This window comes from Sebastes fasciatus, chromosome 15, assembly GCF_043250625.1.
Source record: "Sebastes fasciatus isolate fSebFas1 chromosome 15, fSebFas1.pri, whole genome shotgun sequence".
NCBI classification, from domain to species: Eukaryota; Metazoa; Chordata; class Actinopteri; order Perciformes; family Sebastidae; genus Sebastes; species Sebastes fasciatus.
This window is the reverse complement of record NC_133809.1, coordinates 1,949,811-1,966,568: the sequence shown is the minus strand read 5'-3', so window position 1 is coordinate 1,966,568 and position 16,758 is coordinate 1,949,811. Positions and strand designations below refer to the sequence as shown.

At 42.3% G+C, this 16,758-nt stretch overlaps 2 protein-coding genes across 8 annotated transcripts in view; both read left to right on the top strand.

Moving 5' to 3' along the window:
• The window catches only part of npas3 (neuronal PAS domain protein 3), a 324,742-nt gene that overhangs the window by 92,329 nt on the left and 215,655 nt on the right, over window positions 1–16,758 (top strand). For 5 of the 7 annotated variants that reach the window (XM_074661224.1, XM_074661223.1, XM_074661225.1 and 2 more), the window contains one exon: window positions 7,971–8,069. The exons of the other annotated variants lie outside the window; for them this stretch is intronic. In XM_074661224.1, the coding sequence (XP_074517325.1) occupies window positions 7,971–8,069 (99 nt within the window). The remainder of the gene's footprint in view (window positions 1–7,970; window positions 8,070–16,758) is intronic. 7 annotated transcript variants of the gene reach the window in all.
• Window positions 1–16,758, top strand: part of akap6 (A kinase (PRKA) anchor protein 6) — a 420,277-nt gene that overhangs the window by 320,578 nt on the left and 82,941 nt on the right. The window lies entirely within an intron of this gene.

The following is a 16,758-nucleotide window of genomic DNA, read 5'->3' as shown; positions in this document are numbered from 1 at the left end:
TTTGTTTACTTGCTTATGTTCATCTCAGTGTGCATTTACCCATGAGTCTGTCTTTGTGTGTGTGTCGGCGTGCGCAAGCGAGCGACTGTGTTTATACTCAGGTTATTGAATTTCTGCTTGTGCGCCAGAGTGTGTGTGTGTGTTTGTGTGTGTGTGTGTGTAGTTGCGTTGTTGGTGTGTGCCTCCGGTTGTTGTGTTTATTTAATGTGTGTATAGTTGATTGTCTGTGTGTGTGTGTGTGTGTGTTTGATGCAGTGCAGTTACTCGTCCACTTTCCGAAATGACAGCGAGACACCTGAAGGCATCAATCTGGAACTAATGGACAGATTGCTGAAAAATAGAGAGAGAACGGAGGGATGATGGAAGAGTGGAAGGAAAAAGACAAAAGAGAGAAGGATTTAAGGATGTAACACAGGAAAGGAGGAATGAGGGGAGTTTAAGGAGGAAAGAGAGGGAGTCATTTGTAAAAAAGAGGGATGAGGTAAAGAATGGAGTGATGAGAAAGGAGTCAAGGACATATATAGACAGATATAGAAAGAAAAGAAAGGCAGGATGGAAAAGGAAGGAATCATACCTGAAGAGAGACAAAGGGAGTTGGCAGGAAGTAAATGGTTGAAGGTGAAGAAAGGAGGGATGAAGAGATGATTTAAGGAAAGGACGACAAGGGAGCAAAGGAGTGAGATTAAAAGAAAGGGATTATCTGGAACAGGAGGAAGGAAGGGAGGACTGTCGTAGGAGGAAAGAGGAGCAGGAAAAAAATTGAGAAAGAGAATGACAGGAGAGAGGGAGGGAGAGAAGAATGAAGGTGGAGAAAAAGAAGGAGGGATGCAAGAAAGGGAGGGAATCATACCTGAAGATAGACAAAGGGAGAGACGGGGGCAGGAAGCGGATGGATGGAGGTGAAGAACAAAAAAGAGGGATGAAGGGATGATGTAAGGATGTGAGACAGAAGGGGAGAAGATTAAGACGATCAAAGTGAGAGAGGGAATAAGGTCGAGATGTTCCGATACCATTTTCTCCTTCCTGATACCGACTCCGATTCCTGAACTTGTGGTATTTGCCGATACCAGCGTGATAAATATAATATCTCCGTTGCTTTTGGGCTATCTTTATGGAATTGATCTTGTCGTTGGTGGAGTCGTCGTGCTCTTTTGCGTGATGCGTCTTTATAAGATTGCTGGTGTTGAAATTGGCAACACGGAAGCCTTACATATGGTAGGTCCATATCGCCGTCTTACTTGATTTTCCACTATGAAATTTTGCCATATGGCTGACATTTTCCTCGCTCTGACTACCGTTACACTCTCCACTAGCACCGCACTGTTGTTGTTTACTATCATCACATGACCTGGAATCGGTTCTTCTTCGCTGCTCTAAAACAGTAGTAGCCATTGGCAGCCATGATCCATCCAGGGCGACGGCAAAGTGAAGGCTGCTGTTTGGGAGCGGCAAAAACAAGTGGATTTTTTCTGGGTTAATAAATGATGGTATCAGATCGTAGACTGGCGTACTCGCCGATACCGAATTTTGGGCGGTATCGGTATCGGAACAGCTCTAGATAGGACGTCTAGGGAGAGATGTAAATAGAGGAGGAGAGAGAGAGGGAATAGCAGGAGAGTGCAATGGAGGGGAGGAAGGAAGGAAAGAGAGGGAGTAACGTGAAGAAGGAAAAAAAGGAGAGGTATAAGGACAGAGGGAGTGAGTGATGGATAAAAGAAAGAAGAGAGAGAAGAGTGGCTGGAGAGAGAGGAGAAGATAGAGAAGGATGTTGGGAGAGAAGGAGGAAACAACATTAAGTGAAGAAGGTAGAGCGAATGAGAGAAGGTAGAGCGATAAGACAAGAAAAAGAAACTGGAAATAAAGAATAAGAGCATGAGAGTGAACCGGAGTGAGAGAAAGAGAGAAAGAAGCCATGTGATTGGTGGCCTCGTAAACCTCGTAAACCTCTTAAACCTCCGTCTCACTGCAGATAGAGATCATTTCACCAGAGGTCTCTGTTCTGTTAATAGGAGACACAGCAGAGTGGAGAGGTCAGAGGTCAGCTCAGTGTGTGTTACGGTGTGTGTGTTGAACAGGAAGTGAGGCGTGTTGATGTTGTAGATTGTGTCGCAGCAGTCATTTCCTGTTGTACTGGCTCATGTACAAACAGTTCTCTTTTTTATAATTTAATCATTTAATCTTGGAGAAGTCAGGTTGGGTTTGTCTGCAGTAAGGTCACTACATCTCTTGGGATTCTAGGGAAAATGAGAGGTTTTGTACACAGTACATGTCTCTTAACATTATATTATAGTTTAATTTATTCATATTCAAGATACTGTAATATATGAAGTACTTTACCAACTTATCTGAAACAAACATTGCTGCTACACAAACAGTTTATTAGATTAACAATTTTTTTTCGAATGCTGTTATACCAAGTGCACCACCACTTTTCTTTTTAAATTGCATTTATTGAATATGTTTGACATCTTTGTTCGACGTCTTTAAAGCGAGATATAAGGATAGTTTTAGATATTATTTTGTTAACAACTCTCTACTCCATAATTACCCAACCAGACAGGCTGAGAATCTTCATCTTCCTTTGTATAAAACATCCCGTGGTAAATTTTCTATCAAATTTCGTGGAGCTATATTAAAAAAAAAATAAAATAAAATAAAATATCGAATGTACGTTTCTATAACTTATTATTTATAGTAGTAGTTAATTGTACAAATAAATATTAGAAAACAAAGCAACAATCTGATAAAATCTGCAATTAGAAGCTTTTATCTCAGAAGTTTTGTCTTTAAATTTGTCATATTTAAAGGTTTATAACTTCTGTTACTAAGTTGAAGTAATTTATAACTTTATATTGTTACAAGTTGAACTGTAATTTAAAATCACCCTGTGTGTGTGTTCTTTATGTTTACATTCATTGTATCTCACCAAAACACATTTAGGCCGAAGAGATGTGTTCAAAGTATTCCCTTCCTCTTTAAGCTTTTGTAAAGCTGGTTATTGTAATAATTTGAAATGTTCATTATCTACAAACACTCGCCTTTGTTAGCACATTAACATGTTTCTGTCCATCAGTGGAATAGTATCAAAACACTGGCAGGACTGCACATTACGTAGCCTGCATGCATATCACAACATACCTTTAAAGTAACTCAAATACAGTAAAACAAAGTCTGGTGTAAAGTCAACATGGTGCGAATTACCTGGGTTCATGTTTGTTGGAGCAAGAGAGAAACAGCTTGATTTGTTTCTTTACATACTTTATATTTTGTATTTTTGCCAAAGAACATAGTAATGCATTATTAATGCTTTTTGTATATGTGTTATTTGGAAAGTGAAAGGAAAGATGAGAAAAGTATTGAAAAAAAGGGGGGACAGGAAATAAATGTGTGAGGGTAAACTTAGATGTCCAATAGTGCAAAGGTTTTTTTAATGTTATACAAGAAAACAGTTTAATATTTCCACTATTTAAAGGGCATGAGAAACACTGGTTGGAACCACTGGTAACCAGTCTTCTGGTTCTGGTGCAGATTATAGGGCCGTTTAATGAGAAGGTGGTTGGCCCAAGTGATTAGACATGATCACCACCTAAAGGACTAAAGTAACATCACTGTAACATGAAGTGCATCAGTGAAAATAAGTCATATTCAACATGAACGCTGCATTACGGCAGCAGGTTGTAGAAATCTAAACAAATCTTAAACTAGTCTGAAAACAGTTGAGGTGTGAGTGTTTTACCTGGTGGTCTCCCACTCAGGCAGGTAGAAAGGCAGCCTGGCCCTCTGCTCGGGTCTTTTCTGCCAAACCAGGAACTGCTACAGAGGTAAGAACATAGCTTTTTAAAAAAAGGGTAAATCACACATATTAATAAAAAAATACATTTATTTTTCCAACTTAAAGGTCACCTATTATGCAAAATGCACTTTTCCATGTCTTTTAAACATCAATATCTGTCCCCAGTGTGTCTACAGGCCACCATAGTATCATAAAAGACCATCCTCTCTCTTTTTCTCCTCCTCCGTTTGTCCGGAAATGGGTGCAGAAAAAAAATTCGCTTTTTTCCTTGTATCCTGACGTCATTAGGGAATGCAAGTCACGTGAGGGTTTCCTGGTCGAACCAGAGAGAACCTTCAGTAGCTGACCCCGGCCCACAGCGCGTCACTGTCTCTCCTCCTCAACCTAACTTGAGCACAGTAGCTCCTACATACAGTTAGTCTGCAAGAACCAGCAGAACAGGCTTCATGTACTCCCATCATCTAAATATAACATGTTCTTTCACAAAGGCTTTATGTAATTACACTGTTTAAACAGATGATATTTATATATTATATATATTTGATGTCATGCATGTAGCAGAATACAGGTAGTAAATAGTGACTTGTAAGCAACACAACACATTTCTGTTTCACAGTCAAACTTTATTTGAGTAGACAGATGACAATATTAATTATTCACAGCATCCATTGGCTGATGTCATATTTGATGATGTGAAATGTTTTTATATTTACTCCAAGGTTAATGTTTGTTAAAAATGAGTTTCATTGTTGCGTCATGATGCAGTAAATACTCACTTGTTTCTGTTTCTTTGACTGGAAGTTGATCTGATAATTCCGTCTCTAGAAACCTGCTTAAACCTTGTTGTATAATCAGTAAAGTACACCGACCTCGCCGAGAACAAACCTGCCTTTCTTCTTTTTTATTGTTTTATTTTTTTTGTCTCGCTCCCCGACAGCAGCGATATGTTCCCTAGTCATGCATCAAGAGATCAAATCTAAAAGTAATACAATCTGTGGACTTACATCTCGGTGGTTTAATTTGAAAACCAACTCTCTCCCTCTGCCTTCTCCCTCCGTATAGCTTTAAAACAGAAATAAGTTATGCCGGCGGTGCCCTCGCTTCACCCTCTGACAAGAACAATAGCGGCCGGCTCGCCTCAGAAAACTGTGTTTTACAATAATACTCGTCCACAAAGCAAGACCGACAATGTCAATGGTTTTATGGTGCGCTACACCGTGCAGCTAATGTTCTCCTGCAAGCCAGCATCGCTTCACTGCCTCTCCCTCTCTCTCTCTCTCTCTCTCTCTCTCCTCCTCCTCCCCGTCTCTACCGCTGTCTCTCGCCCTCTTTCCGCCTCCTATTTTCTCTTCTTCTTCTCTTTTTTATTCTCCTCGGCTCTCCCTCGCTCCCTCTCTCCGTATGAAAAATCCATCCCGGCATGGGTTTTGACAGCCTGTCTTTGGTGGGTGTGTAAAATTCAAATAATTCACTGTGCATAGTCACTTTGGGGCTGCTTTGTATTTTGTATTTCACTATTCGACGTGTCACTTGGCCTGCCTGTCGAGTCCCCGTCTGCAGCGTTAAGCTTTAAAAAAAAAACTCCACCAAACTGGAGGTGCATTTATTATTTTTTGTATATTTCCAGAGGCAGGAGGTGTTTTAGTTGACCAGCTGCAGTGGCAGCAGGTTCATCCCCAACACCTTTACCAATAGTTTTATTCTCAGAATATTGGTAAATAGAAGAGTTTTATTCATGGACAAAATAAATGCAATTGTTTTGTCTCATTGCCTCTTTTAATGTAAGCTCTTGGACCTCATTTAGGCAGACTTTTTTTTAACCCTTATCATCCATGTTGTTTCCTCATTGAAGCTTCAGGATGTTCACACTGAAGAAAATATTGAAATGAAGGCAAACTGAGCAGCAAGACAAGTTTCACTTTTTGGTAGTTTAGTTTCTGGCGATTTGATTACGTTTGTTTGGTAAAGCATCACTCAATCACGTTATAACCTGAAATCATAAGGGCCTTAAAGGACCATACCTCTGTGTTTACTTCCGTAAGTACAAACCATGTATATTTTGCTGACCGTTATTTTAATATATACTAGGCCTACACATATTTAAACACATTCTCACTCCCAACTCGTCAAATACTGCTACTTGGTCAGTGCCCCAGACCGATGCACGGGGTACTCCTCTTGCGTTACTTTTGGACGGACCGAGGACGGCGTGTCAATATACGCTCGTTAAATGTATAGTGTCCTTTCAAAATAAACTACTGTTTTTACAGGAAGTTAGGTTTAGGCAACACAACCACTTAGTTAGGGTTAGGAAACGGTCGTGGTTGATGTTAACATCACTGACTAAAGACTGACGTGACAAAATAAGTCAACGTCACTTTTAGTTTCACACGGGACATGAACAGCGGTCTCCAGGTAGAAAGTCTTGTGTGTGTTTGACTCATCCACCTCGTTCGCTCGCCCTGAACAGACTCTCACGCTATTAATACTACGTCATTTACTCCGACCGTCGAATAACGTCGCAGGTGGGTTTACATTGGAGTTAGTTGAAAGCCTGGTTTGTCACATACTTTCGCTAAAGGGTGCCTCTGTGTGTCGGTTTCCGAAGCCGAGGGACACTCACCAAACGGCGGTATTTGACGAGTTGGGAGTAAAAACGTGTTGTATATTTAGATTTTTGCATGCCTTTTTCCAATGCGTTCTCATCCCGACTCGTAACGTATTGACGCTTTGTCACGACCCCTTGGCATCACTTTCTAACGCACTGGGTAGTCCACTATGGTCGCAGTAAACATGTGGTTAACGTTGTGAATTTGTTGTGAACACTTGTTTAAGTTTAGGCAACAAAACAACTTAGTTAGGTTTAGGAAAAAATATCATGGTTTGGCTTAAAATGACTACGTTTATAAAATGAAACTTAACGTTAAACGTCCTGTTTGTCGGACCCATCCACCTCCATTCCCATCCGCTGTGTGTTTTTTCACTCCCCGACCACTTTCTCTGAGCGTTTAATAATGACGCAGATGGGTTTACATTGGAGTTAATTGAAAGCCATGAGCGTCTCACACGCTAAAGGGCGCCTTGTGCGTCGGTATCAGACGCTGAGGGGTGTGACAAAACATCTGTATTTGACGCCCTGGTTATCCCCACCGTTTTACATGTCTCTATATCTTTGTCAATGTAACATTAATTTTGCACGGTAGTGGGGTTAGAGAGGGACTCCAGCGATTTAGTACTGCACCTCCATGAAGTTTGAGACTAAATAAAGAGCTTTAAGAAGACGACACACTGCGTAGTAACTCCCTGTGAGGATTAAACTGATCACTATGAGTCAAATCTGCACTTTAAGGTGCAGAATGAGTTGAAAAGTCTGCGCTGTGTTGCATCCATAATGTGACATGCTTACAAAAAAATGAATGAATGTTCACTGTGATGGATTACAGGACTCAAGTCTGCTAATAGGTTTTCATGTGCTACAAGAATGAATGAAAGCTAACGGATGTCTGGGTGGTAGAAAAATAACATATTAAACAGTGTAAACAGTACCGGAGTATAAATGGTTTGTATTAAATGTGTTAAAATCACCAGCAGTTTTTATTGTTGCAAAGAATCATTTAATACACATATCCTCAAAATTCAGATTGACATATTTGGTATCTCTGAAACATCTGGATCTCCACGAGAATTTTTGAATAAAGTTTTTTATGTTTGAATAATGTTTGGTTGCACAGCATGAGTTTGTACCGACTGAGCTCCTCGTTAATGTGGTGTTTCAATCAAGGATCAGGCTGCTGATTTAGGTTTCATGCCACATTTTCAAGGTTTCATACTGAATTACTAAACAAGTATTCACATGTTTTAAGATTTCAGATGCTCATTAGAAAGTTATGAAGGTTTTTTTTATTGCCCACTGAGTTAAAATGCCCAACTGTTCCACATGAAGCTGTAGTCAATGTGTCTAAATGTGTTCTTCAACTGGGTGTAAACCTCTTGACATGTTGCTGTTTATAATTCCTTTAATCAGTTGATTGTGTTTCCCTGCTTTCTTGCCTCCAAGTCTTCTATTCTTCTTCTGCTTCTTCTTCTTCTTCTTCTTCCTCTTTTTCTTCTTCTCGTTCTCGTTGTGTCTTCAGGCTGTCGTTAAAGAACCTCTCCACGTTTTCTGTGTGTTTCACAGTGACCCCTACTGGGAGCGGCCGGCTAATGCAGGCAGCTGCTCCGCCGCCCGGCCCAAGACCCTTCACCTGGCCGGCCAGCAGCATACCTCCTCACCATGGTAACGTTTAACTAGTAGCAGTAGTAGTAGTAGTAGTAGTAGTAGAAGTAGTCGTGGTAGTAGTGTGTGTGTTTTGTTGGATATGAGCAGTGTGAATGGTTTGCTAAACCGTTTTTGTTGTTTTAAAGTCTTGACCTCATGTTGGAAGGACTAGTTCTGTTTACGGAGATATTTAATGTTCTTATTTTTAATTATACAGAATTAATGCATCTCTTTATAGAGGCATGATGAAGATTAGGATTAGCAGTGATGGAATGTAACCGAGTATATTCACTCTAGTACTGTACTTAAGTACAAGTATATCCATTTTCTGCTACTTTCTACTTCTCCTCCACTACATCGCAGACAAAATCAAAATACTAATACCTGTATACAGCACATACTGTATGCAGTTTGTGACACACGTCCTCTCGTCCAGCTCTGTGCGTTGAACACTAACCATCTAGCCGACAGTTTGCAGATATGCATGTCCAAAAGAAGGAGAAACACACCTACTGTTAAACATTATATAATACTTGGATATCAACAGGTTTTTGGATACTGTATGTGCAAATATCACAACTATGGATGTTAATAATTAACCGTTTAACCGTTAACCAACTTCAAGCATTTTAACCAATTAATGCTATCGGTTAAAAGAAATATTAATAAATAATTAAAAAGCTGAGAAAAACTCGTCACTTGAATGAGAAAAGCTGGTCCACTTTAAGAGAGTCTGAGCCGGCGTTACAGATACAGGAAGTTAGCTCCCGTCTATAGCTCGCTTGAGCGGAGGAGCTTTTATTCACCGACAAATAAACTGTACACACACTGTCTGCTACACCTACGTTCACAGCTAGAACGCCACCGACAACACACACACGGTCTGCCGGACACTTGCTGAAGTTTCACCGCGCTGACAGACTGTGTGTGTGAACTAAACTAAATGTGCGGTGGAGACTTTTACTGGGAAAGTGGCTGCATGTCCGCGACACTACACGCAGCATCGTAGCTGCTAAGTTAACTCCTGACGGTGAACTGGAGACTCAGCTGGTACACCGCTGCATGCGAGGCACAAACCTTGTCGGTTAACGGTTACTAATTGGTTAACGAGGGTCGGTTATCGGTTAAGAACATTTTTCAAAATTAGCATCCCTAGTCACAATGCGGACCTTTACAAGAAGCTGGTTGAATGAAAGTGTTAGGATGTTTGCACGGCAACATGTAAATGTGAATATTGGTGGAATATTAATTCTCATCAGCCATGTAAACAGCTTAGAAGGAATACTTTCTTTTTTAGAATAAAGGCAAAAACTGTAATATTTAGTGTATGTAAACGTAGTCAATGCTTCTGCACAGGCGTTAATCAGTATTCTGTAGGATTAGTCCTGCAGTGGTGCTACTAACACGGAGCAAACCTCAAATAATATCAAACTGAATAGACTTTTTCTGTCACTTTGCTCTTTGCTTCGTTAGTTCGACAGTTGATGTAAACTTCTTGATTGGACTATCTGACATTTCTGCACTGTTCTACACCGTCTGCTACCCTGAGGAACTCTGTAGTAAATCATATATTTTAATACTGTTTGAATATCATAACTGCAGGTAAAACAGTATATCTTTGAACCCTTTTGATGGAGGTGTTAGAATTATGACTTTTGCTCCTTCAGGGTTCAAACGTGTGACTCTAAAGTGTGTTTAAATGCTGCGTTACCAAGACCTTACAGCAGATTGTTCTGGTTTTGAGTATTTTAGTGTGTGTGTGTGTGTGTGTGTGTGTGTGTGTGTGTGTGTGTGTGTGTGTGTGTGTGTTTACTGTATTTGGCTCATGTGCAGTGTGGATTGCAGTTTTTGTAAGACGCTGCCATAAAATCGTATCGTTCCTCTTCATCCCTCCCTCCTCTCGTTCACTGCTCCTCCTCCTCCTCCTCCTCAGAGGTCTTTGTCAGTGAACAGAGAAGAAGAAGGGATTTGACACCAGGAAGTGAACTGAGGCCTGATGCATTGTGGTTGATGCTGCGGTGTGTGTGTGTGTGTGTGTGTGTGTGTGTGTGTGTGGTGGATTACAGTACTGGAGAATAAAGGAGGGATTTGTGTCGGAGTCAGGCGGAGAGCTGAAAGGAGACGGCAGTTAATAGCTCATTATAGGACGAGCTTAACACCATGTAGGCCCTATATAAACACACACACACACACACACACACACACACACACACACACACACACGTTGTGAGAGTTTCTCACACACATCTGATAAACTCGAGGACTGTCGAGCTGCAACGATGTGTTTATTACCAAAACTATCTGAGCAGCTGATGATTTTAACGTCTGATTTCACAGTTTAAACATTTTGAAGACATTTTGAAAAGACTGATTACATATAAACTGCATTTCAATAACATTTAAACAATTAAATATAGTCATTGCAGCAGGTTTTGCCTTGTTTTTATTACAGTGGAGGAGTGATAAATAAAGAGAGTTCTACTAAGTCAATACTTTATCACTGCCATTTTTTTTTTCATGCGATTAATTTGCCCGTCAATATATATTTTTTCTAGGGTTGTCAATTGATTAAAATATTTAATCTTGATTAATCACAGATTACTCATATATTTTGTATCTGTTCAAAATGTACCTTAAAGGGAGATTTGTCAAGTATTTAATACTCTTATGACAAATAACTTTGACAGCCCTAGTTTTTTTTCAAAATGTTGTTTTTTTCATGAGTACTTTCACAATGAATGCGAAGATTACGTGGTGGAAAAGTGGCGGAATGTTTTTCCAGTTGGATGTTGACTTTTCTGAGGTGTGTTCACGTTATGCGCAATGGACATATTCAATACGTACACTAAAATTAGGGCTGTAAAAGTTAACGTGATAATAACGTGTTAAAGCTGAGGTAGGTGAGATTGGAGCAAACATGATTAAAAAAGTTATTTTTATAAAACGTCGCTATTTCGTGACAATAGTACATGAAACAGGTAACCTGAAAAAAATCATGTTCCTCTGTGTCCTCCGGTGTCCTCCGGTGTCCTCCGGTGTCCTCCGGTGTCTTCCGGTGCTCTTAATGGCATCTGCAAGATTTCACAGACCGGAGGAGAAAAAAGCAGTCAGAGCTGATCTGAGGTCTGCTGTCCAGCTGCCGTCTATGAGAGCCGGCTGTCAATCACTCTGAACTCCGACCAAACGGTCAAACTAGGCAGCGCTGATCAAATATGAATCAATATTCTGATACGTTAATGTCTATTTCTCTCCTCAGATGTTCTCAGAATCATCTTGTAGTGCACGGTTCAGCTGTAAAATGAGAAAGTTTGTGACGCCGCGGCCATTGTGAAATCTGGTGAAGGAATGCCAAGTTCTGGTCACATGACCGGAGCACAGCCAATAGGAACGCTCTCTCAATGAAATGACCTGTGATTGGTCAAAGTCTCCCGTCACGGGCTAGATGTTCTAAAGCCTGAAAACAGAGCCATGAGGAGGAGCAGAAGTCTAGTTATCTCTCAGAACACTTGAATTACAATATGCTGAAAGGTTATTATGGGATTTTTGCCCAATGATGCCAAAAACATACTGCCTTCTGCCACTTTAAATGCAAGTTTGTTCTAACGCCATTAATTTCTTTAACGCATTAACGTGATTTTTAGGTTTTAGAGGCTCAGCTTTAAAGCTAGAGTGAAGATACTGGCATCATATGAAACTAGAGGGATCCATTGGTACCAACCTGTGTTATACCGTCAGTCAGTTATCTAAAGCATCATCACTGTTGCTATGGTTACCTGCCACTGATTCAGAGCGGTGGTTAATCTGTTGACCTGAACACATTTTAACAGACACCTCCCAGCCAATCAGAAACAAGCGTTAAACACAATAGAGAAGTGTATTTAGTGTGTATGTGCAGCATTGTGTGTGTGTGTGTGTGTCTCCTCCTTTTGTTGTGTGTATTTCTTATGTTAAGTGTATGTGTGTGTATGTGTGTGTGTGTGTGTGCGTGTCTAGAAGGTGAAATTGAGATAAATGGTGGAGGAGCTGGGTGGCCACAGAGGCCCCTGATATACACTCCACCTGTCTACTCTGCTTACAGCTGTGTGTGTGTGTGTGTGTGTGTGTGTGTGGATACCATCTCCATGAACATGTAAAGTGGGTTTCTTTTATAGTACTGTGTGTGTGTGTGTGTGTGTGTGTGTGTGTGTGTTTAGTTTAATTACATGTGTGTGTGTGTTTCTCTGTGGAAATGTGTATTTACATGCACATCTCTGCCTGAGCTGGATTACCTGTGAGTGAGTGTGTGTGTGTGTGTGCAAGTAGGCAGAGTGGTTGTAAACTAAAAGAGACAGATGTACCAGAGAGAGCTCGCCCACCGCCGCCTCGCTATAACACACACACACACATACACACACATGCACACACACCAGGGAGCTGCTGTTATTCAAATAGTACTTAAGGCTAGAGAGAGAGAGAGTGTGTGTGATGAAGAGAGAGACTAAAGGTTTGCTGTGGTGAGGGATAATAGAAGATGGAGGGAGTAAGAGGAAGAAGAGGGGTAGTTTACTGGTATTAGGGAGAAGAAGATGTGTGATTATCTGAAGGAACAAACAGGACGTCTCTCAGTGAAGTCTTGTTGTTGCTCCTCTGGTTTGGTCCATCAGGAGGACGGAGACGCTCCCAGCTGCATGATCGAGTCATTCCAACAGAAACAACAGCATGATTTCAGCAACATGTCTGTCGGTAGTGGAGGAGGGAAACTGTGAGGTTGCTTTACAGCCATGGGGTTGGGGGGGTTGGACAGTCTGTCGACATGAATGCTAGGGATGTCCACAATTAACCGGTTAACCATTAACCGACATTAGACATTTTAACCGATTAACGCTATCGGTTAAAACGGTTAAAAGAAATGTTTATAATTTACTCCAAAGCTGAGCGGCTCAGAGGAGCGGCTCGTCTCTTTAAGAGAAAAGCTGGTCCACCTTAACAGCCCACCTTAACCGGTCTCTGGCTCGCTTGAGCGGAGCGGAGGAGTTGTAGTTTCGTAGCATTTATTCAGCGACAAATAAACTGTACACACACTGCTACACCTACGATCACAGCTAGAACGCCACCAACAACCTCACACTCACCACCAACACACACACGGTCTGTTGGAAACTCACTAAAGACTACCGGTGCGGCGGCGAGCACGAAGACTCCGGCAATGCTAGAGCTGCTAACGTAGCACAAATACACACACTGTTTGTTTACCACTTGCAAGTGGCTGCATATCCGCGACACTACACGCAGCATCGTAGCTGCTAAGTTAACGCTCCCGGACGGTGAACTGGGGACTCAGCTGGTACACCGCTGCATGCGAGGCACAAATCTTGTCGGTTAACGGTTAATAATCGGTTAACGAGGGTCGATTATCGGTTCAGAATTTTTTTCAAAATGAGCATCCCTAATGAATGCCATCTTTCCTTAACAATGTCTTAAGCTCAGGACAGACCGGCCGCATGAGCAGCGCGTGGCGCCTGCGTTACCTGTTGTTTTTTATTTCGGCGTCCGTGTTAACAGGTTCAAGCAGCCACACAGCTCGCGTGAGACTCGGCTCGGCTGCGTGTCAGCTGCGTGTCAGCTGCGTCTCTTCTAGAGATTCGAGGTCTTGCCTATTTTTGACACGAGCTGCGCGATTCACAGCAACAACAGACAGTGAAGGTGATCTATTGACTGTATATTGACATCATACCAGCAGCATTACTACAGTTTACATGTCTCTATCTGTAGAATATGTCACGGACATGAAAAAAGGAAAGATCCCGCTTGAGGCCCCCGCTGGAGTCTGAGCTGAAGGTGGTGAATCAGGGTAAGCCAATCAGAGGCAGAGTAGGGCGGGTCATGCCTTTGCCTTCGCCATTGTATTGCGTCCCCGACACGTCCAAAAGTGGCGCTAGATGCGTACTTAGAGCGCCACAGTTTGACGGTATTTGACAAGTTGTGAGAAAGAAGGTGTTTTTAAAGGCAATGAGAAACAACAGATTTAGTCTTTGAGTTTGGAGGACTAGTTGTGATCAGAACAGTGCACACAGAAAGAGAGAGAGAGAAGAAGAACAAAGGAGCAATAAAAAGGAGTAAACATGTTGGTATGAGGAGGATTTATGACGGGATTGAGGCAGATAGAGAGAGAGAGAGAGGAGGTGTAGCAGGTGTGCTGACTCGCCCGAGGTCTGTCCTTCAGACATGACGGCTCTAAAAACACATAAATCCTCCTCCACCTCCTCCTCTCCCCCGAGGTTTCTACCTCTTCTCCTTCTCCTTCGGCTTTCCCTTTGCTCCTCTACTCTTCTCTCATCTCTCTATTCTTCCTCATATTCTCTTTCTCTCTCCTCCTCTCTTTTCCTGCTTTGTACTTTTTCTTGCTCTTCGCCTTTTCTCCTCCTTTCTCTTTCCCCTTCTCTCCTTTCTCTCTATCGTTCTTCTCTCCTCTTCGCTCCTTCCTCCTCTATTCCTCCTTTACTCCACTCTTGTTTCTCCTTCTCTTTCCTCCTCAGTACCTCCCCCTTCATCTTTTCCTCCTCCCTCCTCTACTCCACTTCTTCACCATCATCTTTTACTCCCAGCTCTTTCATTCCTCTCCTTCTCCTCATTCTCTCCTTCCTCTCCTCCCTTTCTCAATCACCCCTCCTTCCTCAGATGTTTCCCTTTCCCTCCTTTGTCACTCTCTCTTCTCTCTTCGCTCCTTCCTCTGTTATTCCTCCTTTTCCTCCATTACAACACTTCTTTTTTCCTCCCTTCTCCCTTCATCTTTTCTTCCTTCTTCCTCACCTCCTCTTCCTCTCCTCCGCCCTCCCACCCTCTGTCATTTCCTTTATCCCTCCTTTCTTCCTCTCTCCTCCTCCTCATTACTGATTCTCTTCTTTACATCTCTGCTGTAACTTCCCCACTCTTCCTTCTCCTCTTTCTCCTTTTTCTTTTTCTCTCCTCCTGTTTCCTCACCGTTCTTCTACTGTCCCGCCTCCTCGTTTTTTATTCCTCCTGTCTTTAAACCCTCATTTCTCTTTTAACTCTTATCCAACCTTTCTTCCTCCTGTTTTCTCTCCTTCCTCCCTCCTTCATCACATCCTTCCTACCTTCCTCTCCTCCACCAAGTTCACCTTCCTACCTGTTACCCCCCCCCAACCCCCTCTCTCTCTCTCTCTGAGCGTTGGTTTGACGGCGGCAGCGGCGGCGTTCTGATGCGTTCTGATGTGGCTGTTTTTTTTCTCTCTCCCATGTCGCATGAGTCGACTTCCTGGCGTGTCGCTGACTTTGTTCAACTTTCTCTCTTTGATGCCACACTTTCTCTCTCACCTTGCCTTTCTTTTCTAACCTACTTTCCACCTTCCTCCTAAAAAAACAAAAAAAAAGAACAATATCTATTCTTCTTCTCTTCTTCGTCTTCGTCTGTGGAAGAGAGCACCCCCAACTCAATAATTTAACCTTTTATTTCTCTGTATTTTATCATCTACCTGAGTCTTTGTCTGGCAGGAAACATGTTAATAATGGATTGTATAGATTCAGACAGGGAGGAAGTGTGTGTGTGTGTGTGTGTGTGTGTGTGTGTGTGTGTGTGTGTGTGTGCGCGCGATGGATCTTTTGATGTGATGTTTGTAGTCCAGCAGCATTGATCTTGATTGGCGCTGAAATCAACAGTCAGAATGTTTGATGAGGTTTGTGTGAAATAAATCAGAGATTTTAGTTAATATCACCTGAAACCTTGTTTACCTTCAAGAAGTCAAACAGGAAGTCGTTAAACGTTCAGCGGCCGCGGCTCTTTTCTACTTCCTGTGTCCGTCTGTGGAGCCACGAGACTCCATTTTGGCTCCACTTGCTTTTTATCTGTGAAGGTCAACACGTTCCGGTAGTTCAGGTGCAGTTTTTAAACCGCAGCATTTCCTCTCGTAATCCGTCCTCACCATCCAGCAGTAGTGTTGGACTTTAACTGCCAACTTCCCGGTTAAAAATCAGCTTTTTGTCACTTCCATTTCACCGAGAGAATAACTCCACAAGAGATAAACATCTGAATGCTTCATTTGGCCTCTTTTTAGATTCCTGAACACACGCCTGTCAGTGAATGCCACATCACTTCTATCCCTCGCCTCCCGTCACAACACCACCACGTTTGACACGTGATGTACCTGAGCTAGACGCCGTGTGACGTGGCGAGGTCCCAAAACCACTCTCAGAAAAGTGTTGAAAACGACAGCTTTTTAAAAACGTTGAGCGTTGAATAGCAGCCTTTTCCCTCGTCTCTCTCTGATAACAGCTCCCTCCTCTCCTCGTCGATCCGTCCTCATAACTGCAAATCCCTCACCTCGTTGGACGGCTACCCACCTGTGGCGCCCCGCAAAAGAATCACTCAAATCCAGAGCAAACACACACACTCACATTTTTTTTTTATCCCCACAACATGTATTTATTTTCCCTTATTCCCGGGGTTTTTGTTTGCAGTGAAAAGATTTGACTTTCACCCCGTCTTCACCTGCCTGCGCCGCTGTGCCGCTGCTCGCTGTTGCCCGCGGCACTTTTTCAGCATCGCCCAGGCTTGTTACTGCAGCGAGATTTCCCCCCCCCCCGAGGAAGACTTGAGAGCTGGAGAGACGCCACGCACATGAAATAAACCCGCTGCTCTGCTCCATTATGGGGCCTATAGATGTGTTTTAACAGGAGAGGAGTGTGTGTGTGTGTTTTTGGAGCATATTGT